The 25,369-nt window shown below is 36.8% G+C and overlaps 1 protein-coding gene across 4 annotated transcripts in view; it reads left to right on the top strand.

Moving 5' to 3' along the window:
- The first annotated feature begins 2,660 nt into the window (after positions 1-2,660).
- The window catches only part of LOC5570571 (mitogen-activated protein kinase 14B), a 44,349-nt gene continuing 21,640 nt past the window's right edge, over positions 2,661-25,369 (top strand). Inside the window, exons 1-2 of one of the 4 annotated variants that reach the window (XM_001653189.2) lie at positions 2,661-2,844; positions 3,308-3,531. In XM_001653189.2, the coding sequence (XP_001653239.1) occupies positions 3,428-3,531 (104 nt within the window). In that variant the 5' untranslated portion in view covers positions 2,661-2,844; positions 3,308-3,427. Of the gene's footprint in view, positions 3,254-3,307; positions 3,532-25,369 lie in introns of all 4 variants that reach the window. The other 3 variants (XM_001653190.2, XM_021854283.1, XM_021854284.1) reach the window with 3 other exon arrangements.

Here is a 25,369-nt window from a genome sequence, read left to right as displayed (position 1 = left end):
CCACCCTAGACCTGTTATCATGTACCGTAAAACGGGGTAACATTGATAGTTGTTTCGAAGAAAACTTGTATACTTATGCATGCTGTTTCAAAGAAGTATAATTTACAGTTTTTAAATAAGTACTGGCATCCTAGCTATCGATTGCAATTGATAGATTGCCAAAAGATGTATTTTGAATGGATATATATTTTTTCATATAATCGAAAGTCGGTTTTCTGTTATGGGGTTACTTTGATAATGGAGTACAAATTGAACAAAATTGAGTGAATTACGTAACATTTATACGGCATTGCATAACTCTAGGCGTTTAACGTCATACTGTACTATATAGCGTTAAACGCATAGAGTTATGCAATGCCGTATAAATGTTACGTAATTTACTCGGACTCGATTATCCGGAGTATCGATTTTTTATCGATTGAAATCTTTGACAAAAGAACTTAAATATTATCATTTTTCGTTATTTTATGTATATGATGCGGTGGTGTAGCAGTAGGGGTCTTTACAAGAAAAAAAAAATGACCGGGATACACAAAAAAACACGTTTTCAAACCCCCCCTTTTCTTGAATTGGTTCTAAACTGCAAAACCATTCATATTGTATATTGCAATACTAAATTATATTAGATTTATGCAGAAAAATTGAAAAACAAGAACATCGAAAATCAAATTTCGGATAATCGAGTCTAAAATTCCGGATAATCGAATCCCGGATAAGAGTCCCCGGATAATCGAGTCTCCGGATAATCGAGTCCGACTTGCACTAGCATATGTACCAAGAAGCAAATACTATTAAGCAAAATAAATACGGCAGACTTAGTGGAGTGGTGCATTTGAACGCGTTCAGTTCGCGTTCCAGTTCAATTCGTTGAACGGAGTGATCAAGTAGGCTTGCTCATTGATCAGTTCAAAAATTTGAACTCTAGTGAGCAGAAAATTGAATGCAAATTGTTCTGACAGAATTCACGGCATCTTACCGAGCCAATGCTGTTTATAAGCTGCTCAAAGCAAGAAATAATATATTTATTTACAACTAAATTGATTTTACTATTGAGTCAGGCAATCTTTTCCTGGTAAAAACCTAAATCTATACTTTGATTACCATTGTAGCATTGTAGTACACCCGATTCTGTTTTTGCACGGGGGATGCGTACCGTACAAAAGTAACACCATTTCTCGACGTTTCACGCAAAAATAAAGTTTTGGCGGAAAAAAAAATGCATGGAAACTTTTTTTTTGCACGGCCGTGTAAAAAAAACTCGTGCAAAAACAGAATCGGGTGTACATTGCGTTCTGAACGGGGCGTTCGAGAGCAGCGGTAAGCTCCGGCTCGGAAGTTCACTGTCTACTGCGTTATCAACTTGCTCCGTTCTGTTTTGGCTCGCGTTCAGTTCAAAATGCATCACTGCTTCAGTGAGCTGGTCGAAAAATAAGTTGCAAAAAATAACATTCAGCATTGAATGTTTCAATTTTATCGAACATCAATTAAATTTATCGTACATTAACATTATATTGAAATTTATTTTTTTAGATTTCATTCCATTGAACAAAGCTTACTGGTTAAAGCCATATAAAAACATACTCAAACCACTCTGGTATGTTAAGTCAGTTGCAAAAATTTATAATTAGAACAACTTTAACAATTACATACTAGTTAAGAACAGTTTGGCCATCTTTTTTAGTAAAATTTTAGATTTTTTTTCAGTGGTATTGTGTAATTTTTATGTTAATTATATTAAAATTTTAAGTCAAAAACTTCAAATCAAGATCTCTTGAGATTCCTCCTAGGGATTTTTTTAATGGCCCAAAGGTACAGAATGAACTTAGGAATCAAGCCCTGTACTCAGATTTGATGCACAATATTTTACATAATAGCGGTCTGTCGAGGCCCCGTGAAGGAATTTCAACATGCATTGATATATCTAGGATTCAGCTTAGAAAAGTCCACCGGATTTTTTTTCAGAAATGTCTCATATTATTTCTGAAAAATTTCCTTCGTATCTCCTTGGAGATATTCCAAGAGAAATCCTGGATGAATTCTCAGAAAAAGAATCTGTTGTAGAATTCCTAGAGAAAACTTGGGGAAAATCACTCAATGTAGCTTTGTACAAATTTCTAGTTGAAGAAATTCTGTATTGACATAAGAGTACATTCTAAAAATCCACAAATGAATCTCTGGTGTAATTTTTGAAATCTATGGAAGAATCGTTTGAGAAATTTTGGAACTGATTTTTTATGAAATCCATAGTTTAATTTCTGAGGGTATCCTTATAAGAATTTCAGGATGTGTCCTGGAAAGGATCTAGAACAAAATTCTCCAAAGAATTCCTTAGAATTTTTAGAAGGTATCACTTATTGTACTGCTGAAGAAATGTTCGAAATCATCAAATACCTAAATTAAATTCCGATGAAATTTCAGACGATATTTTGTTGTGTTAAATAATGTTTTAGTCTAGATCTCCATTTGCTATATTGCCCCAAACTATCAATAAATATAACATGTGGTCTCCACATTTCTTCTTTTCTACTAACTGTCAAATTAAACTTACAAATTTCAAGCACATTATCAGCTGACACATTTACAAGCTTCATCGCACGTTACTTTCCAAATGTCAGACATTGCCTATGTTCGTATCGCAGTTCGTCAATGCAGAGCGATGAAATCTCGCACCCATCAGTTTCGTAGCGACATTCACTTCACTCGGTGTGTTTCTAGAGTTTAGCAGCTCTCGATGTAGAAGCAAGTCGAGCGCTTTAGCTTTCCCACCTGAGTAAATCTATTCTCATACTTCCCTATCCGATACCTTTCACAGCTGTAGTCTATACATCGTCGTTTAATATTCCGGTATGTCACACGTTGTCTGATCATTTGAAGTGTTGCATAGTGTATACTGTTACCGTGTCGTCGCCGTTCCAAGCACAATGCGCCCTCTGTGACGTGTCTCCGAATGGTCTCGCATTTGTATGGGAATCGAAATTAAAATCTACGGGAACGTTTTTTTGAGGAAGGCCAATTCCAAGCATAATATATAGAGATAGACGCCGAGAGCCGTGAAGCTCAGCTTGTTTATTTTTGGTCTATTTTGGGGTTGAAACAAGCAAAGAAAGAAAAGCCGAATGCATGAAAATCAAGCCGTGAAAACTAGTGACAATTTTTTCTACACATCCTAGAGGAGTGAATTGTGTGTGATGCCTAAAAGCTTAACGAAGTAGATAACAGTGCAGTGTGATTTCCTGCTGAAAATAACACACCGGTCGGTAGATATTTGAGGTGGCTTCATTGTATTTCTTATCTCGTATTTCTACAGATATCAGAGGAAAAAATTGTGTGAAGTCATTGACGAAGGAAGCAAAACCTGTGTTCGTGTAGCTATTTAGAAGAAAAGTGTGAAGTTCGGAATTGAAACCAATCAATCACGGGAAACACCATGCCACAGTTCTACAAAGTAGAAATCAACAAAACAGAATGGGAGGTACCGCAGAAGTACCAAATGCTCACCCCTGTAGGAAGTGGGGCTTACGGGCAAGTCTGGTAAGTGTCGATTATCGAACAAATCGTTCACCGTGATCGGTACGCCGCATAGTATAAAAATCTTAATCCGGGTGTAAAATGTATAGCCACTTGAAGGTACGGCTATGACGTCATAGTTTGCGTTGGCATATGCGGCGGGATTCATTCAGATGTTGACACTGACTCTGGTAGTCTAGCTCTCTGACGACAGACTGGGGAATGAACAGAGTGCTTCTGGATTCATCTTCAAACCGGTTGTTACTTTTGCTACTTACTACCCACACATGTTTTTATTTATGGACACAGGTCGTTGCGAGTGATGTGTCGAGGAAGACAAATTGTATTGTTCTGTATTTTCTCTGCACCGGTAATAGTAAACAATTTACATGTAGTGCGCAAGTTGTTTGCATTTTGTTGCAACGCTTTCATTTAGGAGCTTCTGCTAAATGTTAATTTTGGCAAAGGAATTTGCAAACATTAACTTATTTAATTTTCAATTGAATCATAATAAACGTAGATTTTAAGAATAGATCCAAATTCGTATTCTTAGTTACAGTTTATTAATGAATGTTTGTCTTAAATATAATCCCTACGGATCGAATAATAAAGAAAAAGTAACTCAAACACTAATCTTTCCTTAATAACCGTGGAGATACACAATTTAATCCTACAGAGAGAAAAAAAAGGTACTGTTTATTGATTAAATGCATTCTCTATTCATTTCCCTGATTTATAGATTAGGGTCTCGGTACAAATGATTGTTATGTACCAGTAGATTGGACTATGGAATAAAACGATTGTACCCCGTTTGGCATAAGGTCGTTTGGCATAAAGCCGTTTGGCATAAAGTCATTTGGTAGGGGGAGATCCCCCAGTGCCGGACAGCACCCAATACCGGACAAAGTCGAAACATTGAGAAATCATGGTCCAATCAAGATGGTGTATTAGTAGAAAAGAAAGCTATTATGTAGACTAATGTTTGCGTAGAATAACACATACTTGAAATATGCATGCCTTTTTAAAAAAGTAGAAAAGTTTGGAAATCTTTAAAAAATTGACGTATCTTCTTAATTTTGAGCCTATTTAGTAATTATTTTGAATATGGAAAAATACTTTGGATCCCGCAAGCATGATCGAACATAAACCTAATTTGATAGTATGAATGTATTTTGTACCATAATTGAAGTAAATATGGACAAATTACAATTTTGGTTAAGCACCTCCTGTCCCTCAGTTTCGGACAGCTTGATTTGTTATATGATATCTTTGTAATTATTGCATCAGTGTCTCAAAATACTTTCATTTTTCATGGGTTCCGTCGACCATGGTATCAAACATGCAATAAAATTAAGAAGAATGAATATTCATAGCAACATCGTGAAATGTGCTATTTTTCATCATATATGAAAGAGGTTTTTAATTGGCATCTTGCAAACTAAGAAAAACTCAAATAATTTTTGTTAATGTTGCAGCTGCATTGAATTGGTAATTATAAACTATTTCTATAGTGTACACATTCAATGATGTTCAAATTTACAGAATTCGAGGCATTTCCAGACCGTGTCCGGTATTGGGTGCCACCTTTCAAGATCGATCAATTTGGTACTAAAATACATCATCAAAACTCTATGTCAAAATTCATATTTATATTTTCAAATTTATTTTTGTACACTATAAAAATGATAATATTTATCATAAATGGGTAACACGAGCCCATCAAATCAATATTTTTCGAATTATGAATTTAGTGGCTTAAGTGTCCGGTACTGGGGGATCTCCCCCTATAATGGTTGTTTGGCATAACGGCCGTTTGGCATAATGGTCATTTGGCATAATGGTCATTTGGCATAATGGCCGTTTGGCATAATGATTGACTTATAATAACGGCATTTTTGAAGTTTTTACCGAGATCAACACCACCAACAATTTTTGGTAGGTTCTCAATAAGCGTGGTGTTCGTTTAGAGGTTTTCCAAGCTATGAATGTCAAAAATTGTTGTGACATTAGAGAGCATAACTGAATAAAACTCGTGACGAAATGAACGAACAACATGAAATGAAATGAACAACGCATGTTTAAAAAAAAATATGTGTGGCAAAACTTTTGGACGATTAAATATAAATTTCGATTTTTGAAGTGTACGTCAAAAACAAGCCGTCTATTATCGAAAGAAGGGAAAATTTGTGATTGAAATTTTTTTTAGCATATTTCGAAAGGAGATCATGTGTTTGCAAAAAAAAATATGTTGATTATTGGCAGGTTCTAAAGTAATTATCATTCTAATAGCACGTATTGCAAGAATTTCTGGATAAATAATAAAATACTATTGGCAATAACTTTCCTTATATGCTATAGTCTATTCAAGAGCAAATGATTGTTGAATAAAGTGTCTTTTTGTATCAATTGACTTCAAAACATGCCTGATGTCATAAGAAAGATTCAATAGAAACGTAAAAAAATCTAATATATTCTTGGTTTCAGACTTATTATGCCAAACGACTATTATGCCAAACTGCCATTATGCGAAACAACCATTATGTCAAACGACTTTATGCCAAATGATCATTATGCCAAACGACTTTACGCCAAACGGCTTTATGCCAAATGACCTACCACCGAATAAAACGCATATTTTTCGATTAAAACGGCATGTGCTATTTTTGGTGGTTAGATCGCCTCTACCTTAGTCGATTTGCCAAATTTCAGATTTTTATTTTATTAAAAAGTCATATGAATAATCGAGTTTTCGAAAAAAAAAATGGCTCCCTTGCACCAGTAGTTGCCGTCGTGCTCCAGTAGTGGATCAACTGATGCAAGCAGTTTTTCAAATAGATATATAAAAATGAAGAAATGTTCCAGAGATGAATTCGAAAATTCGAAAGATATTAGTTGCTGCTCTGAGAAAAAATGCTAAACCTATGTAAAAATTAACTATTTGCTCAAGCGATGTTATGCTAAAAATATTTATCACTGCTTTTTCCCATATAGGGTGCCGGTGCCATTAGTGGACTAACTAAGCTAAAATAATAACAAAATAACGGAAAGCCCTAACAAAGATCTTTTGGCGTCAGCAGAAGGACTTCAACCTCTACTTTATAGGAAAAATATAAAAAGAGTGATAAAACTAATTTTTTAACATAAAATCGCTTGAGCCACTATTGGTATACGTGTTCCAGTTGTTGCGCTAGTGTTCCAATAGTAGACGTTCGGGAATGATACAAGAAATTTTAAACAAAATGGTTAATTTTACATAGGTTTAACATTTTTCCCTCGGAACAGCAACTAATATCTTTCGAATGAACCACCCAGACAACCAGAAATCGCATGAAAGTTCACGTTACAACTCGTTTATTCATATTTATTACATCAAACCCGCAAAACACCGTGGATAAACTCGTCAGTTTGATGAGTTTCCTCGCATAAAACACTTCTTTTCTGAGTTTATTTATACATTTTGTTTCGTCTCGTACACTCGTACAAAGTAAGTCGCATCAATCCGTAGCAGCTGTCAAATCAACATTTGTTATCATAAGTTAAGTCGCATAAGATCACAGGTTGGTTCGGTAGAATATTTATACACTCGCATTGTATGTTATTATTCATCACATAATATATGCACGCATATCGCCTCCACTTTTGTACGTAGAAGGCCTTTTCGCGACATCTTATAAGTGAAAGTTTGCACATATAAAGCCTCCAGGTGATTTCGTTATACGTACATTTTGGTTGTCTGGGCATAAAGATCATCTCTAGGACTTTTCTTCATTTTCATACATCCATTTTAAAAAATAAAGTTTGGCCAAAACTAGTATTATCGCCTTAACCGATGAAAAATGTAATCTGAATATGTTATTTGGCTTTTTTATTGTTTTAGAAGGGATTATTCACATACAGTGAAACCTCCATGAGTCGATATTGAAGGGACCATCGACTCATAGAAATATCGAGTCATTGAACAGCAATTCTTTGGAAAGCTGCTTCTAGGGACCATCATAGTAACCATGAAATTATGTTTTTAGTATGGTTCCATGAGTCGATATCGAGTCATGGAACATCGACTGATGGAGGTATCACTGTATTACATAACTTTTTATTAATATTTTTTTATTATTTTTTTTTTTTATTAGAAATGCATTCAAACTTATCTGAAAACGTAAATTTTGTTTGTATTTGACCGAGTTTGATCGAAATGTGTATGAACAGTAGATAAATATGTTTTAAAGAAACTTTGTGTGAAAAATATTGTCAAAATATATGTAAAATATTGAATTATTCAAATAGCCTTAACATGAAAATCAGCAAATTTCTGCAAAAAAATGAAACAGTTTTTGTAAGATCTAAGGATGCTTTTTGATGTACAATATTCGAAATTGCGAATTTTCATGCTCAAAATCATCAACATTACTAAAGTGTAATATTGAATAGTACTAAAACTTCAACCAAATATTTTTTTACATCTTCATGCTCGATAAAAGTGCTGAACCATGGCTTTCAAATAGTACGTAACTTTGGGGAAATATTGCATTCCATAAATATGAATTTTGTACTTTATTTTAAAATAACATTTTTAATTTTTTTTTACTTTAGACAATTTGACGTCATAAAAGTCAAAGAAATTTAGATTTTAGTTCAATTTCAATCAATGATCATAATAATATAATACATGAGGTATATTTTAAAATGATAAAAACCATAAAAATCTCAAAAAATATTTTGGTAGTTTTGGCCGCCCCTTTATATGGATTCCGACCATTGTGCAAGGGAGCAATTTTTTTGCGTAAACTTAATGGTAGAGGTTGAAATCTTTCTGCTGAGGACAAAAGGTCTCTGTTATGGCTTTTCGTTATTATGTTATGATTTTTTATTGCTTAGGTAGTCTAATGGCACTGGCATCCTAATGGCTAAGAGAAGAAAACTAGATAAAAATATATTTTAGGGCCAGAAAGTTAGTGTTAGTATACTAATTTCGATGAGAGCTACTATAGTACCGTAAAATCGGGTGTAATTGATCAGTAGGGTGAAATTGATCATCGTATCACACGATTCTATTTATTCGTAATGGAGCACAAATATCCATGTAAGTTGCAGTAAATGAACGTTGCTTGTCGTAACTATTGTCGAATTGTGTGTTGTGAAGTTTTTTGCGTTAAAGAATGTTTATTACTATGAAAATAACGTAAAATTTCAAAATCATGTACGGTGCAGTATTGACAAACACCTATGAACTTCTATTAATAAGCAAGGATTTGAACATGGTATAAACCTGAAAGTTTGTGAGGATGCTTGAGATATATCCCCAAACCTGATTTCATCACCAAAACTCGTACCAATTTGCTCATATGGTTGAAATAATTGAATTCCTGTAAGATATCATTGAATTCCTTACGAAATTGCATACATTTAGGCGTTTGCCGCGTTATTCTTGAAATTTAACTATTCGTTATTTATATAAATATTGCATTGTTAAGAATTTTGCAAGCATATTCGGATTCAGGGAGCTCAAATTTATCATATAGATTTGTTTTGGAAACTAACAATAATGGTATTGACAAGTGATCAATTTCACCCCGAAATGAGTTCCTCTGATTTTTTGTTTTAGAGGTATTTGTTAACACTAAAATGACATTTGTTAGAAAATTTCGGTACATAAGTCGATGAGGCTCACCTTTGTACTTGTTTTCCTGCATTTAGTTGTTTGGCATTGCTAACATTATAGAAAACAGACTAGAAGAACCATGAAAAATGATCAATTTCACCCGAAATTACGGTACACTGAGAACAGCGTTGCGGTTGAAAGTATTATATCAGAGGGTTAAATTAAATACACAACGCCACTTGATTTGTGCAGACTAAATTCGCATTTATTACAAACAGTTTGTGTTTTCAATTTTACCATGGCATCACTTCGACAGTAAAAATAACTATATCATAGTTAAAAACTTACAGTAAGTCAGAATCAAACCGAGGATCTGGCGTTTATCGCACGGCTATCGATGCAGTTGGATTGAGAGCGAACAAAACGCAAATAAAAAACGTTTATCACAGGCCAAGCTTGGTTGGAATAGTAAATTTTAATACTTGTTCATGGTTCTCATTACTTCATCGCTTGTTTCAGTGTACAAAAATTAGGGTGGATGATCCAGTGGTAGTGTTTAGTAAAGAAATTATATAAAACAATCTTAACCTTCCTTAGTCCCTAACAAAAAGTTACAAATTGTGACTATGGGTCGTTTTCGACCCGAAAATGCCCGTTTAAACGTTTATATAAAAACTGACTCGTTTCGCCAATGTAAGATTTCTCACATGCACCACATGGTATTTCATAAACTAGGTTTATGTTTCTATTTTTTGATTATCTTGTCTTTTGTTTTTGTGAATAGTCTATCTTTAATTTTGTCAACTGGTCTATAAGCTATTTTAAAGTCATGTTGTCGTAAATATTTAGACAGTTTTTCTCCTAAACCTTCAATGTACACACAACACGCTGTAGAAGAAGGACATGTTTTCGATTTTGACAAGACAAAAATTCTTGACAAAGTTACGAACAGCTACACTAGACTAATAACAGAGACTTTTTACATAAAGATAAAGGGCGATGAAAATGTTGTCAACATACAAAGAGATTCCGCAAATTTCAAAACAGCGTACAACTCTATTATCAATAAGCTTAAATCCACCCCTAGCACCTAACGAAAATATGTATGTATGTAGAAGATATGTTTGTATGTAATGTATGTAGGGACTGTAATTAGTTTAAAAGTAATAGCCGTCGAATGTAAGCAAACGGCTGGAAGATTGTGAGTTTTTATTTTTGATGTGTTTTATGGGTTTTTTAAATTAAAATATATTTTAGAGTCCGCAGAAGATGGTCAAAAGCCAGTAAATCGATCGGAACGTCCGGACAGTCTGGCAAATAAAATTTGTTTATTTCTCGCCGAAAACCAATCGATGAACCAATGGAGAAAAGAGAAGTACATATAGGAATGTACCCCACGATACGGGTTTCTTCGGTGGTCATTCCTGGATTATTTCAGGAATGCAAAGGACGAGACTGGCCATCCATTCGTTATTATGTGAGAAGGGTCACGTGCTCAGAAAACTAGGAAAATTGAGCCGTCACATGTCTAGTTTTGGTACAAAACCCGAAATTTCCCGCAATAGAGATATCTCCGGTGGTCATTTCTGGGTTATTTTGGTGATAACAATTAGTCAAAATGGTCATTCACTTATAATTGAAAAAGAAAAGTCACAGATATTCAAAATCATGAAGAATGAGCCGTCGCATGCTTAGTTTTGGGTCAAAAAAATTATTATCCCGCAATCTCCAGTACCGTTTTGATTCATATTACGGACACTTAAGGCCTCAGTGGAGTATTAACCACCAAAAAGCATATAAAATGAATTAACCTGTAGGATTCCGCCGCGTTATCGAGTCTCTAAAGCACTTAACTTTCGAATGGTGAGTGAAGATTTGGATTCCGCAGCATGAATAATTTTCAATAAATAGAAATGTGTGCACTTTTCATGATTCTTATTCCGGACGCTTCCTTACATTTATTGTCTCATATTCCGGACGTTTTGATTCAAATTCCGGACAGCTCGTGAAAATCAGAATAGGAAAAGTCAAATCATTAATTGAAATCGTCAATCCACTGAAGAGACGTCTGAGGCAACTGGACATCATACATTTCCATAGATGTCTATGAAAAATACTTTATAAAATTAGCCTCGAAAGTGAGAACTTTTGATTGACAAAAATTGAAACATTTCGCGTGAAATGTTTCCCATACAAAGTAGAGTGTCCGAAATTTGAAGCTGTCCGTAATATGAATCAAAACGGTATTCATTCCTGGGTTGTTTCGGCGGTCACAATTAGCCAGAGTAATCATTCATCTATAATTGAACTAGAAGAGTCACAGGCAAGATTGAAGGGAGGTTCAGCGATCTAAGCAGTCAGTGGGTGCGAAGTGAGGTCAGCTGCAGGGGTAGTGGAAGTGACAGCTGGCGAGCTGGTTAGCTGACGGGTTTGTGTACTCTTTTCTCCAAAAAAGAATTCTATGAAATCCTAAATATCGCACAACACGGGTATCTCCGGTGGCCATTCCTGGGTTATTTCTTGGTAACAATGAGCCAGAGTGATTATTCATCTATAATTGAACTGGAGTAGTCACAGGTATTCAAAATTATTTAGATTGAGCCGTCACATGCCAAGTGTTGATACAAAAACTGAAATGACTCGCAATACGGGCATTTCCGGTGGTCATTCCTGGTTTATTTCGGTGGCCCAGAAGTACAAAAGTGGCCATTCATCTATAATTGAACTAAAAAATTGAAAACCCCGGTGACTCTGGGATTCAAAATCATGAAGATTGGGCCGTCGCATGCCTAGTTTTGGTACAAAAACTAAAATGTTCAACAATACGGGTATCTTCGGTGATCATTCCTGGGATATTTCGGTGGTCCAAAAGAACCAAAGGGATCATTCATCAATAATTGAACTAGAAGAGTCACAGGTATTCAAAATCATGAAGATTAAGCCGTCGCATGCCTACCTTTGGTGCTAAAACTTTGTGGTTCCCATATTACAGGTTTCCCGGTGGCCAAATAGTAAGGAATCGTTTCCGGAACCAGGTATGAATAACTAAGTGATTAGAGAATCTCTATTCACAGTCCATGTGAATACCTATGCAACAATATGAAAAAAAAATTCTCACAAAACAATAATTGTCAGAAAATTGCAAATTGCTAGGTTATTACAATCAAAAGTTACATTGATTTGAATTTCGAAATGAGTCGAAAAAGACCCAAGGTCCTTACTAAGGTAAGAAGGGGATTCTAGTGGATCTCTATTTGGCATTAATTGGAACCTGTTGAACACGTTTTGGACAATAATTTGTTCTTATTCGCAAATTCATGAATTTTGATTTTTATAATTTTTATTTTTGAACATCCCCATCCTTATTTTTTGGAAGCTACTTTTTACTTATTATTGACGACAGTTAAAATTTGATATTTTACGGTACTTTTGAAAATATGAATATCTTCAATTTTTTCTGCAACTTATTTTATTTTCGTGTGATTGGCGGAGAAAACAGTTGTGAAGTGACTACCACTAAGCGTTTTCTCCTTAGGACCTTCCTTAGCCGAGTGGTTAAAATCCACGGCTCCAAAACAAAACAATGCTGAAGGTGTCCAAGTTCGTTTCCCGGTCGGTCCAGAATCTTTTCGTAATGCAAATTTTCTTGACTTCCCTGGGCATAGAGAATCATCAAACCTGCCACACGATATAAGAATGCAAAAATGGCAACTTTGGCAAAGCAAGCTCTCAGTTAATAACTATGGAAGTGCTCATATGACTCTAAGCTGAGAAGCAGCCACTGCCCCAGTGAGGACGTAATTTCAAGAAGAAAAAGAAGCGTTTTTTTTTCTATGAAAAGTTGATTGTGGAAAAATATAAAATATACACAAAATTCCAAAGCTATAGGCGGGGTTTGGTATTAGAGGGTTGAATCATATTACTACTTTTACCCAACCCGTTTATAGTTGACAGTAGAGCAAGGCCAAAGACATATAAAAACATTCAATAACGTAGAAGAAAATGAGGTAAAATAATTTAAGTATTATTCTTAGACTGCCGTTGTCGTGTGGTGAATCACATCGCTTCTATTCAATTATCCATGGAATTATCATTCACGTTTAGTTTCTTTTCTGATTGGAAATATGAAAACGCCCAAAGTGTTTAAGAAATTGTGTCAAAATGTTACCGCATTTCTCCCACTCCTAGCTATTGATTTTTTTTTTTTTTGCGTTTTACACTATTTTTATCCCATTGTGTGTTGGGAATGGGGTTAGTAAGTTCTGGGTAAATTATAAAGTCGTTATCACTCACATGTACAAATTTATGAGGTGCCATGATAAGATTCACCATTTTTATAAAGGAACCTATTAAAACAAAGAACACATCTACAGCTCGTCATTGTCTATTTTATTAATTGCGAGCAATTATACTTCGATTTTCTAGTAATTATACTGACAAGATATTTTATGCCAAACGTCCATTATGTCTGACGTATTTTATGCCTTAAGTCTTCATGCCGAACATCTTAATGCCTAATGAAGTATACATAATTCTGTGTGCTCAATGTAATTGATGAGAATTTAAGCTATCAGTAAATACACAGTGTTAAATATTAGGCAGGGATCTGACTATCAGAATTTTTCTAGTGTGAATCAAATGTTTGAACTGCTCTGCGATCCTTGCCATATATTTGACAACGTGTACTATATGGTTCAGAGCCCATAGAGGTTTTACGAAAAAGGAATTTGAAATCGATTTTTTGTTTGGCCAAAACTAAATTCCTCTACAAAAATTTAAAAATCAACAGTATTCCTGTAAAATTTACTATACCTCATAAACATACCTTGTGTGAAAACAAACCAAAGATTCAGATTGTTTAATAAAGACTTGTCATAAAATATATTAACAAAAATGACAAAGTTTTTCCATATATGTTCTACAACTACCTTAAAAGATTTTAAAAAAATCTTTGAAAAACTTGCAATGTAATTGCCTGTTCTTGCATCGCAGGTATCCATAAATTTCACCGTAATTCCGTCGAAATTCAACGGCTTCCGGTGAAATTTTACCGAAAACTATAAAAAATTACCGTACTTCGTTAATTTATTTCACCGAACTTTTCAGCTATTGAGATTACGGTGAAACAATTTTAGTGTGTAGCTTGTGTAATAATAGCATGAAAAATTACAGCACAGAAAACAAAAATCAAATTGATATCTAATCAAAAACGCCAAACGTGAAAAGCACAGAGTGTACTGTTTAGGAAGCAAACCCATATAGGTGTTAATTTATGTTAACTAACAACATGTCCACAATCTCACCTCAGGCTTGTGATCGTAGCAGAGCAGCCACTTATCTCAGAGAAACGCAAGTTCAAGTGTACCATTTGTCTGAGAAACGTAGGAAGGGCACAATACTGTGAAAGGTGATATGGTTCTCCACAGGTCATTTTTTTGCAAACTTATAGCTAAAACTGAGTCTATGGTGAAAAGTGAATACACCAGCTCCAGCTAATTAACTAACAATAATGTTCAGAAATACCATACTATGACAGGCAAAATTCTACTAGGAACGTAAAACCAAGTACAAAAAGATGAACAGCCAAAAATGATATTGGTGTTTGTTAGGTTGAAAATCTCACTGCCTATCAAATTCGCAAATTCGCAACATCATGGCTCTGCCGTCCAAAATGCGTGTTGTCACAGATGTGTAAATGAGCAATATCAATGTCACAAATGGTATTTGCCTCCCCGGCTCGTTGTTCCCTTTCTGGATAGATCTGGTATCAGCCCCGAATATAATTTTCTGCAGATACAAATTCCTGATGTATCATCATTAGTATAGCATAACATTGCTTGTTAGAAGAGATGAACTAGCTCAGAACTGAAAGTGAAGGGAGGGTAAAATGTACTATGCTTTGGGATTTCATATATACTTCAAAAAATCGTTTTTGCTCCACCCCGCTTATTCAATTCTTTGTCAGTTCTAAATCAAAATTATAGCTCATTTGGATAACTTTTAGATAACTTTTTTTCGACATATTTGTACAAAAATTAAAAGCAACAAACACCAAGTAACTTTATTTTAGAAACAATTATAAATTATATGATAATGTGCCTACAAAATTATAATGATCGCCTCCATAAATAATTATCTTCAAAGATCGCGTTCTCACATCAAACAAGATATCACGCAGAACATTTGCTTTGTGATCGTTGCGTCGGCAGTGATCATTCAATTATTTGGCCAAGATTACCGTAATTTAGCTATGAATTATTGGTTCAATACTTTGTCACCCCCCGTGATGACTAATAGTAAAATTGAGGATTTTGTTTAACTATTGAACAATGCCGGTTTTGTTTGTGCTGAGTTGCGACCAACTCAAACACGTTGATTTATTTATTTATTTATTTATTTATTTATTTTATTCGGTTTAATTTTTACAAGCGTAGCTAATCTCAAACTTGTATTAGCTTCGAAAGTTGTCTGACTATCTAACTCATAATACATTTCTATCCTAATAATCAGACAACTATTTCAGTGAAGTAAATTGTGTGACAAATTACCTGTAAGAAAAAGGGCAAATAATTGTAAAATCACTTGCACTCCAGACAATGTTATGCCAATTAATCAAACATAAGTAACGAAAATAATTTGCATTTGCGATTCCTGATTTTTCATCCGTTTGTTAAATCCATTACCATTGAACGGCATCAATAGATAGTAGGATGGGTAATCGTAACCATTTCTTCAGGTCAGGGGTTTTTAAGATCCATTTGCCCAAATAACTGTGCCAAATTTTTTGGGTACGATCGGGTTCGTCTACGGTGTGCACACAGCGATTGAAATTTGTAGAGCATTGTTATTATTTGCATTATTATACAGTAATGTCCCTATTTTGTCAGCCCCATGCTGCATTTAGGGTTGACAAAACTGGGAAAGAGTTAAAATCGGGATAAAATTTTTCGACTGGTTTCAAGTTTTATTTTAACTTAAGGACTTAGTTTTATGATTTTGTTAATATAAACATTATTTAGTACTTCCATTTTCTATGTACCGTAATCCAAGGTAACATTGATAAGTTTCTTGGATAATTATAAAGAATTTTAAATTTCAAAAATTCGATCTTTAGATGATTGTATAGACGTGTCAAAGGTCATCATTTACTTTATGCTCCCAATATTGCCAGTATATATGTGTTTCGTCTAATTAAAATAAATTTAAATTTTAGGCTGACAAAATCGCGAACAAAAGGATGCTAAAATCGAGGGTAGACAAAATTGGGTCATTATTGTAGTGGCTTTTCGAAGGTTTTGGCAACATGCATTTTAACACCATGTCACAATCAAATGGTTTTCCGAAATTTGTTAGATTTTGGAAATTATTATCAATAATTTCTATAATTTAATCAAAACTAAGGCTATAGGATGTTATTGTAATTCAATCCACAATAAATTGTTTTAGAAAAATGCACCCTGAAAAGAGCGTTCAATTTAGGAACAGTTCATTTTTTGCAACAAGATATTTTTGAACGTGTTGCCAAAATCAAACTGCCACTGTACTTTTGTCATAGGAGATGGGGAACTTACGTATTTTCGGCAGTCTAAGCAGCTGAACTTTTTTAACATGCAATTATTTACAATATAAAGCACAAAAAATAGTAAGAGATACTTGAAATACGCTTGAGCACTTTTCATTTTATTATTAAACACAAAATAACATATTATTCTCAAAATCATCGGTATTTCCTAACAAAAGTCATGAGGCACTTGTTCTTTTATCGGCAATGCAATTACTATTGTCGGCAACTAAAATATTCTGTTCGGAAATCTAAAACTGTACAAAAACTAGTTTATGTGTTGGGTTCCGGCTCATTTGGCCGGACTGCCATTTGGCCGAAATTTAAAAGCAATAGTGAACTTTAGTTAGCATACATTTGTAATGAATTTAAAGCTGAATTTCAAAGAACAGTTTATTCTTAAAGAAGGATTAATCAGCATTGATATACAGCTCTTTAATATTAGTTTAAAAAATAGTCAATGCTGAAAGAAAAACATCCTAAATGAAAGCAATCATTCACATCTCTGCTAGCGGTAATAGCTGCCAGCAGAGGTTTTCGCATTGCGTTTGTAGTCACATTTTAACAGTAACTAAAACGGTTTAAGACTTATTCGTCCTTCTGTAGCATCGGTTCGCTTCAATGCTTCGAATCATATTGAGTGATTTAATTAATAGTTCTAGTAACCACGAGTTTAGGCTTCTTCTTTTGTCGACGGAGAAACAGTGAGCCTATTTGACGTTCACTGAGTCGTTCGATTCATTGATATACGCAAGCAACGGCGCAGAGTTAATCTTGGAGGAGAATGGCATCTTACCCTTGTGTTAAAAATATGTTTCCAATAAGACTCTTTATGAACGTATTATTAGCCAGAATTCCAATGAACTATGAAAAATATTCAAATATGGAAGAACAGCCTATGATCAAAAAAAAAAAAAAAGAAAAATCACTTATACAAATTTAAGCAAGTGTAATGCTAACAATTATAATATCAGTATAACTACAAAGAACTGCCAATGATTTAAAGAAGGTTCAATTCCCAATAAAAAAATTAAGATTAATTGTTGCCAATAGTTATGGAACCAGAAAAAATCACACTGGAGTAAACCTAGCACACCGTTGGTAATCCAGAAACGAACCAACCATCAGCTTCAAGTCTTGACGCGGGTTCACAACTTCGTCCTTAGTTTTAATTATTATCTTGGAGTACTAATATAGCGATAAACATGATGTTCGGCCACATTATCAAAATCAACAATTTAATTACCTGATCAGTTATTGGGCCACACATATGACTCCTACTCATCAGCGTTGGAGCAATTTGAATTTTTTTATTCGTAATTCGGCCAAACGGCATTCGGCCAAATGGAATTCGGAAAAATCGCGTTCGGCCAAACACCATGTATTGGTAACATTTCGTATTTGTTGACAATGCCTGAAATTAAACGTCACTCATTTGCCATACTCGATGAAAGGGCCAATGTAGAAAAATACAAACAACACTGAAAACAGCGGAGGGGGGTCGAAAATTGTACATTTTTGCTTTACGTAATGATTGGATACTGCCCAATTTTGTTATAATTTATTTCATCGAATATTTTTTGCATTAAATCTCACTACGGCAGCATTTTGGCTGTAAAAATTAGCATGTCATGGTTGAAAACTTGCAGCAGGGGAGAATCCAACCAAGAACCAACCAACCGACCAACTGAAAAAGTTGCAGCGTGACGTGGATCATTAAAGGTAGTTTTTGTCAGTTCTCACCGCATCAAAACAAATGCGCCACTGTATATGGGATTTAACATTAACATGGTTATTTTAATGATCCATTGGTTCATAATATCGTGCTCTGTGAGAAACTTCCACGGAGCGTGATTATCGGATTCCTTTAATTTCAGAGTAGCGTTTGAATTGCGCGTAATATTGTCTGCGCGTTACTGGCGCCGGTGGATGTGGATTTGAAATGAGTGCCGCAATATTATCCCTTTTATCCGCTCCTGATCCACACCATCTGTCCGCATTCAAACAACACGCATGACTTTTATCGTTAGCGGAAGAAGTCACGAAAGACAAAAAGAAAGACACACCATCCTCTGGTTGGTGCCGATGACTGCAAGTCAACACTTGTTACACAGTGGTTTCTTCTCCATTGAAAAAACTGATAACAACTGCGCCAGTGTCTGTCAAAGTTTACAGGTACTGTCGTCGGGGGTGACATTAGGCCAAATTATAATATGAAATATCTCAGCAAGTATTGGGAATCTATATAAATAAAAATGGAATGGTGTTTGTATGTCACAAAATGGCTTACACAGTTCGAACAAAACGTGTAAATTTCTGAGACATATAATGCACATAATTGGAGCGTGGAATATCATGGATATTTACATAATATGTCATGTAAACTTCAATTATATGTCATGTAATCTAGCAGGATTCTGAGTGATTACATGACATATAACACATTTTTACATGATTTCAAACTGAAATTTACATGACGTCATGTTTACATCGCATAAATGAAGTTTACATGACGTGTAATCTTCATTATTTTTAACTGTGTACGAACGGGCCAACGGATATGAATCATTCTCTCTCCGTTTTCTTCGTCAAGGGTTCCGACGTGTTTGTGTGTATAAAAATCCCAGGATATTCACCGGGAAAGTTGAAAAAACGGAACTATCATTTTGCACGGGACGTTTCATAGCGTTTTTAACAGCCTACTTGATGGCAAGACAAAGTTTGCCGGGACCGCTAGTAATTATATAAAACTTTAACCCTTTGGGGCCGGCGCGGTCATATATGACCGCAGTACAGAAAAGGCTGTAAAAAAAGAAACAATGAACAAATGTTTATACTGTCTTCGGCAAAGTTGTCCCAAATATACTCTTTTATCAGAGAAAAATATGAAGTATATGCCTTTATGACCTAATTGACAACCTAGAACATCCTGAACATCCTGAAGTTTGGAAAATTGAACTATAAGTACATACGAAGCGTGAAATGCTGTTTGTGAACATAAATGATGTTCAGGCTAGATAATACAGAATTACTCTTTTAACGAAAACACTATTTCACTTGCTTTGCTATATCCTGGGATGTTCTAGGACGTCCAAACTGTCCTGAAGCACACTCTTTGAAATCTACAACCGTAACAGTAATTGTTTGGGTTAAAAACAATAACATTACAAATTTAAGTAGAATCTACCAAACTCTGAGAATCTCAAGAGCTATTTCAAGCAACGTTTGGGATATTCCAGGCCCTCCAAATTACCCTGGAGTTCAGAACTTCAGGTCTACACTTGTTCCAGTAGTTATTCTCGCTAAACTGAGTGGAGTTATATAATCTACAATGTTTACTGAACCTTGTCACGGATCAAAAGGCTACTTCAAGAAACGTTTGAGGTATTCCAGGACCTCCAAATTACCCTGGAAATCTGAATTTCATGTCTACATTTATTCCAGTAGTATTTCTTGCTAAACTGGGTGAAGTTATATAATCTACCATGTTCACTGAACTTTCGCACGTATCAATAGGATGTTTTAAAGAACGTTTGGAGTATTCCGGGCCCTCCAAATTACCCTGGAGTTCAGAACTTCAGGGCTACACTTTTCCAGATATTTAACATCCTGAACATGCAGAAGTCTGACAAATAGAATAGTTAGTATAAAAGTAGCTTAAAATGCCTTTTGTAAATACAATTGATGTTCGTACTTGGTAATACATACCTATTATGTCAAGAAAAACGCTGCTTCACATGCCTTTTCATGTCCTGGGATATTCTACGACGTTCAGACTATCCCGAAGCTCAATTCTCGAAATTTACAGCAGTAGTTGCTTGCGCTAGAAATAATCAGCGATGCCAGATTTCTTTGGAAATCATTCCGTAGACGAAAAGTGATAAGCGGGGGGAGAGATCCCCGGCATTGCAATTCCGTAGATTTCCGTTGGAAAAATCCGTAAATTACCGTAGAATAATGAGAATTTCCGTAGCTTTCTGTAGAAAATATACATTTTCCATAGAATTATCTTACGGATCCGTAGAATGTGCTCAATTCCGTAGATCTACGGAAATTTCTGTAGATCTGGCAACGCTGCAAATAATAATATTTTCAACTCAAACGGAATCTTTTGACCTCTGAGAATCTCAAAAGCTTTTCCAAACTATTCTGGAGCTTAGAACTTCAAATCTGCCCTTGTGGCAGTGTTTTTTTTTTTCGCTAAGTAGAGTTCAGTTATATAATCTACCAGGTTATATAGGGCCCCCATAGCCGAAGCGGTAACGACGCGGGTATTCATCATGACCATGCTGAGGGTTCCGGGTTCGATTCCCGGTCGGTCCAGGATCTTTTCGTAATGAAAATATTCTTGACTGCCTTGGGCATAGAGTAAAGGGTGTCCATGATGAAATTGCCACACACAAAATTGATTCGCAAAATTCGAGTTTTCATCCGATTGCCATCAAAACTTCAGGGATTGAGAAATAACTATTAAACTTCATTTTACCATTTTACTCGTATTTTATTTACAGTCCATACGTAAATGCCCGCACCTTGGCCTCAATTCCGGCCATGAGATTCTGCACAACCTGTGAATCAACCGTTTTTTGCATGTAAACCCATACTTTCATGGACAACGAAACATATGTGAAGGCCGACTTCAAACAGATCCTCGGCAACCTGTTTTTCACGGCCAAGAATAAGTTCAGCGTTCCGGAGCATGTCCGCACTCAGAAGAGGTCCAAATTTGCGAAGAAATTCCTGGTTTGGCAAGCCATCTGCACGTGCGGGAAGCGGAGTGCACCTTTCGTGACCTAGGACACAATGAACGGACAAGTGTACATGAAAGAGTGCCTCCAGAAGCGGCTGCTCCCTCTCCTGAAGGCACACAACGTCCCAACAATCTTCTGGCCGGATTTGGCCTCATGCCACTACTCCAAGGACGTGCTGAAGTGGTATGCGGATAATAAGGTCAATTTCGTGCCGAAAATGTTCAACCCTTCCAACACTCCGGAGCTCCGCTCCATCGAGAAGTACTGGGCGATTATGAAGCAGCACCTTCTTACACACTTAAATTATTTTGCCGACCTCAGCAAACGGATCGCCGAGAATCCAACAGCTGAGATTTCAGTAAAAAAATTGCCGAATCTCGGTAAACTTTTTACCGAAATATCGTTAAAATTTTACCGAATCTCGGCAAACCAAATTTTTTACCGAGATTTCGGCAAACGTTATCGAGATTCGGTAATGGTTTACCGAAATCTCGGTAAAAGTTTTGCCGAGATTCAGCAAATATTTTACCGAGATTCGGCAAATATTTTACCGAGATTCGGCTGTTGGATTCTCGGTAATCCGTTTTACCGAAGTCGATTTCGGAAATTAAGTGACCTAAGATCATGTCTTCACTAGTCGAGGAACTGAGGAAAGTATGGGTTCAAATGCAAAAAACGGTTGATTCACAGGTTGTGCAGAATCTCATGGCCGGGGTTAAGACCAAGGTGTGGGCATTTCCGTATGGACTGTTAATAAAATACGAGTAAAATAATAAAATGAAGATTAATAGTTATTTTTCAATCCCTGAAAATTTGATGGCAATCGGATGAAAACTCGAATTTTGCGAATCAATTTTGTGTGTGGCAATTTCATCGTGGACACCCTTTATCTTCGTGCCTGCCACACTGTGAGCTCGAGATTTGTATGACGATTACCGGATCTTTTCGTAAAGGAAAGAGTCTTGACGACTTCCTTGGGCACAGAGTATGGGCGCATGCCTGCCACACGATATATCCATGCAAAAAGGTCATTAGCTGAGAAAGATCTCAGGTAATAAATGTGGAAGTGCTAAACTAACACTAAGCTGAGAAGCCAGCTTCCTCCCAGTGGGAACGATATGCCAAGAAAAAAGAAGAAGATTCGTCGACAAACACATATATTCAAAACGTGTATCTACTCGTTTACGCATTTAGACTCTACTGACGTTTTCACAAATTGTTCACAAAAAAAAGGTGAAAAGCAGGGGGGTTGAAAATAGTATATTTTTACGTGACATAATTTATGGATGCTTCCCAATATATGTCGCTAATTATGACTGGAAACTTTGTCGAATACACCATGTTTCGGAAGTGCTTCGTTTCGTGGTTATTAATTTATTACCACTTAATCCTGACTCTCATCGCGTTGTAGATCTTATGTACTTAAAATCCCGACAAGTTGGATAATCTAGAACATTCGAAATGATCTGATAATATTTGCTGAACACTCAGAAGGTTCAGAATATACGGTAGATTTCAGTTCATCACCATGTATGATGAACAAGGTTGTTATTACAAGCATAGACTTCAAGTTATGAACTCAAGAGCAGTTTGGAAGACCTAGCACCTCCCAAAAAAATATTTGTCATCATTTCTTGTTATGTTTAGCATTTTGAGCACCAAAACTATTGAAAGGCGTTCAAAAAACTGTATAATAGTTCTTGGAAAAAATCAGGCCCCAAAGGGTTAATGTAGTATTCCTTGAAATTATCTACAACTACAGTTCTTTGAGTGGGCTACGTTTTAATTCGGCTTCCGTTAGTTGGACTATAGCTCACCTAAAACGAAGGCAAACGTCATTTTCTGACATAAGACGCAATTCTCACATAACCTGTGATCTCGCCCTAAAATCCATTGGTAACCGAGCGTGCAGCTTCTTGTGTCTGAGCAAATGGATGGACCAGCATAAAAATTATCACCACTGGGAATTATTTATTTATTTAGTTGGTGTTACATCAATTAATTTGATAAAACCTCGTTAACGATGTTACGCCAATTTACTCGGTCCAAGGCTGTGTCTCTCCAACCTCGATTTTGGCCCACGTTCTCCAGATCTTGTTGCACCTGATCAAGCCACCTCGCTCGCTGTGCTCCCCGCCTTCTTGTGCCAACCGGATTCGACGCGAACACCATCTTTGCAGGATTGTTGTCCGGTAGTCTTGCAACATGCCCTGCCCAGCGCACCCTTCCGGCTTTCGCAACCTTCTGGATACTTGGTTCGCCGTAGAGCCTAGCGAGCTCGTGGTTCATTCTCCGCCGCCACACACCGTTCTCCTGCACTCCGTCAAAGATCGTCCTAAGCACCCTTCGTTCGAACACTCCAAGTGCTTGCAGGTCCTCTTCCAGCATGGTCCATGCTTCATGTCCATAGAGGACCACCGGTCTTATAAGCGTTTTGTACATGGTACATTTGGTGCGGGGGTGAATCTTTCTCGACCGCAGCTTCTTCTGGAGCCCATAGTAGGCGCGACTTCCACTGATGATGCGTCTCCGTATTTCACGACTAACGTTGTTATCAGCCGTTAACAAGGATCCGAGGTAGACGAACTCATCAACCACCTCAAAAGTATCCCCGTCTATCGTAACACTGCTTCCCAGGCGGGCTCTGTCGCGCTCGGTTCCGCCTATCAGCATGTACTTTGTTTTTGACGCATTCACCACCAGGCCGATTTTTGTTGCTTCACGTTTCAGGCGGGTGTAGAGGTCTGCCACCGTTCCAAATGTTCTGCCGACAATATCCATATCATCCGCGAAGCAAACAAATTGGCTGGATCTTGTGAAAATCGTACCTCGGTTATTGAACCCGGCTCTCCGCATGACACCTTCTAGCGCGATGTTGAACAGCAGGCACGAAAGTCCATCACCCTGTCGAAGTCCCCGGCGGGATTCGAACGAACTGGAATGTTCGCCCGAAATCTTCACGCTATTCTGCACACCGTCCATCGTTGCTCTTATTAGTCTTGTGAGCTTCCCGGGAAAGCTGTACTCGTCCATGATTTTACATAGCTCTTCGCGGTCGATGCTATCATAAGCCGCTTTGAAATCGATGAACAGGTGATGCGTTGGGACTTGGTATTCACGGCATTTCTGGAGGATTTGCCGTACAGTGAAGATTTGGTCCGTTGTCGAGCGGCCGTTGATGAAACCAGCTTGATAACTTCCCACAAACTCATTTGTTATTGGTGATAGACGACGGAAGATAATCTGCGATAGCACTTTGTTGGCGGCATTCAGGATAGTGATCGCACGATAGTTTTCACATTCCACTTTGTCGCCCTTCTTGTAGATGGGGCATATGACCCCTTGCTTCCACTCCTCCGGCAGCTGTTCGGTTTCCCAGATTCTGACAATCAGCCGGTGCAGACAGGCGGCCAACCTCTCCGGGCCCATTTTGATGAGTTCAGCTCCAATACCATCTTTACCAGCGGCCTTATTATTCTTGAGCTGGCTGATGGCATCCTTAACTTCCCTCAATGTGGGGGCAGGTTGGTTTCCTTCATCCGCCGTGCTGACGTAGTCACTTCCTCCGCTGTCGTGACCCTCGTCGCCTGTGTTCTCCGTGCCATTCAGGTGTTCATCGTAGTGCTGCTTCCACCTTTCAATCACCTCACGTCCGTCCGTCAAGATGCTTCCGTCCTTATCCCTACATATTTCGGCTCGCGGCACGAAGCCTTTTCGGGATGCGTTAAGCTTCTCGTAGAACTTTCGCGTTTCTTGAGAACGATGCAGCTGTTCCATTTCTTCACATTCCACTTTTTGTCCCGGAATAGGCGGGTTTGCTGCTTCCGTTTTCTTTTATATCGCTCCACGTTTTGTCGCGTTCCTTGCTGCAGTATTGCAGCCCGCGCTGCATCCTTCTCCTCCAAAACCTGCCTGCATTCTTCGTCGAACCAATCGTTACATGTCCTCCTT

Source organism: Aedes aegypti, chromosome 3 (genome assembly GCF_002204515.2).
Source record: "Aedes aegypti strain LVP_AGWG chromosome 3, AaegL5.0 Primary Assembly, whole genome shotgun sequence".
Taxonomy (NCBI): domain Eukaryota; kingdom Metazoa; phylum Arthropoda; class Insecta; order Diptera; family Culicidae; genus Aedes; species Aedes aegypti.
Note: the sequence above shows the minus strand (reverse complement) of the source record. Positions and strands in the feature narration are given on the sequence as shown.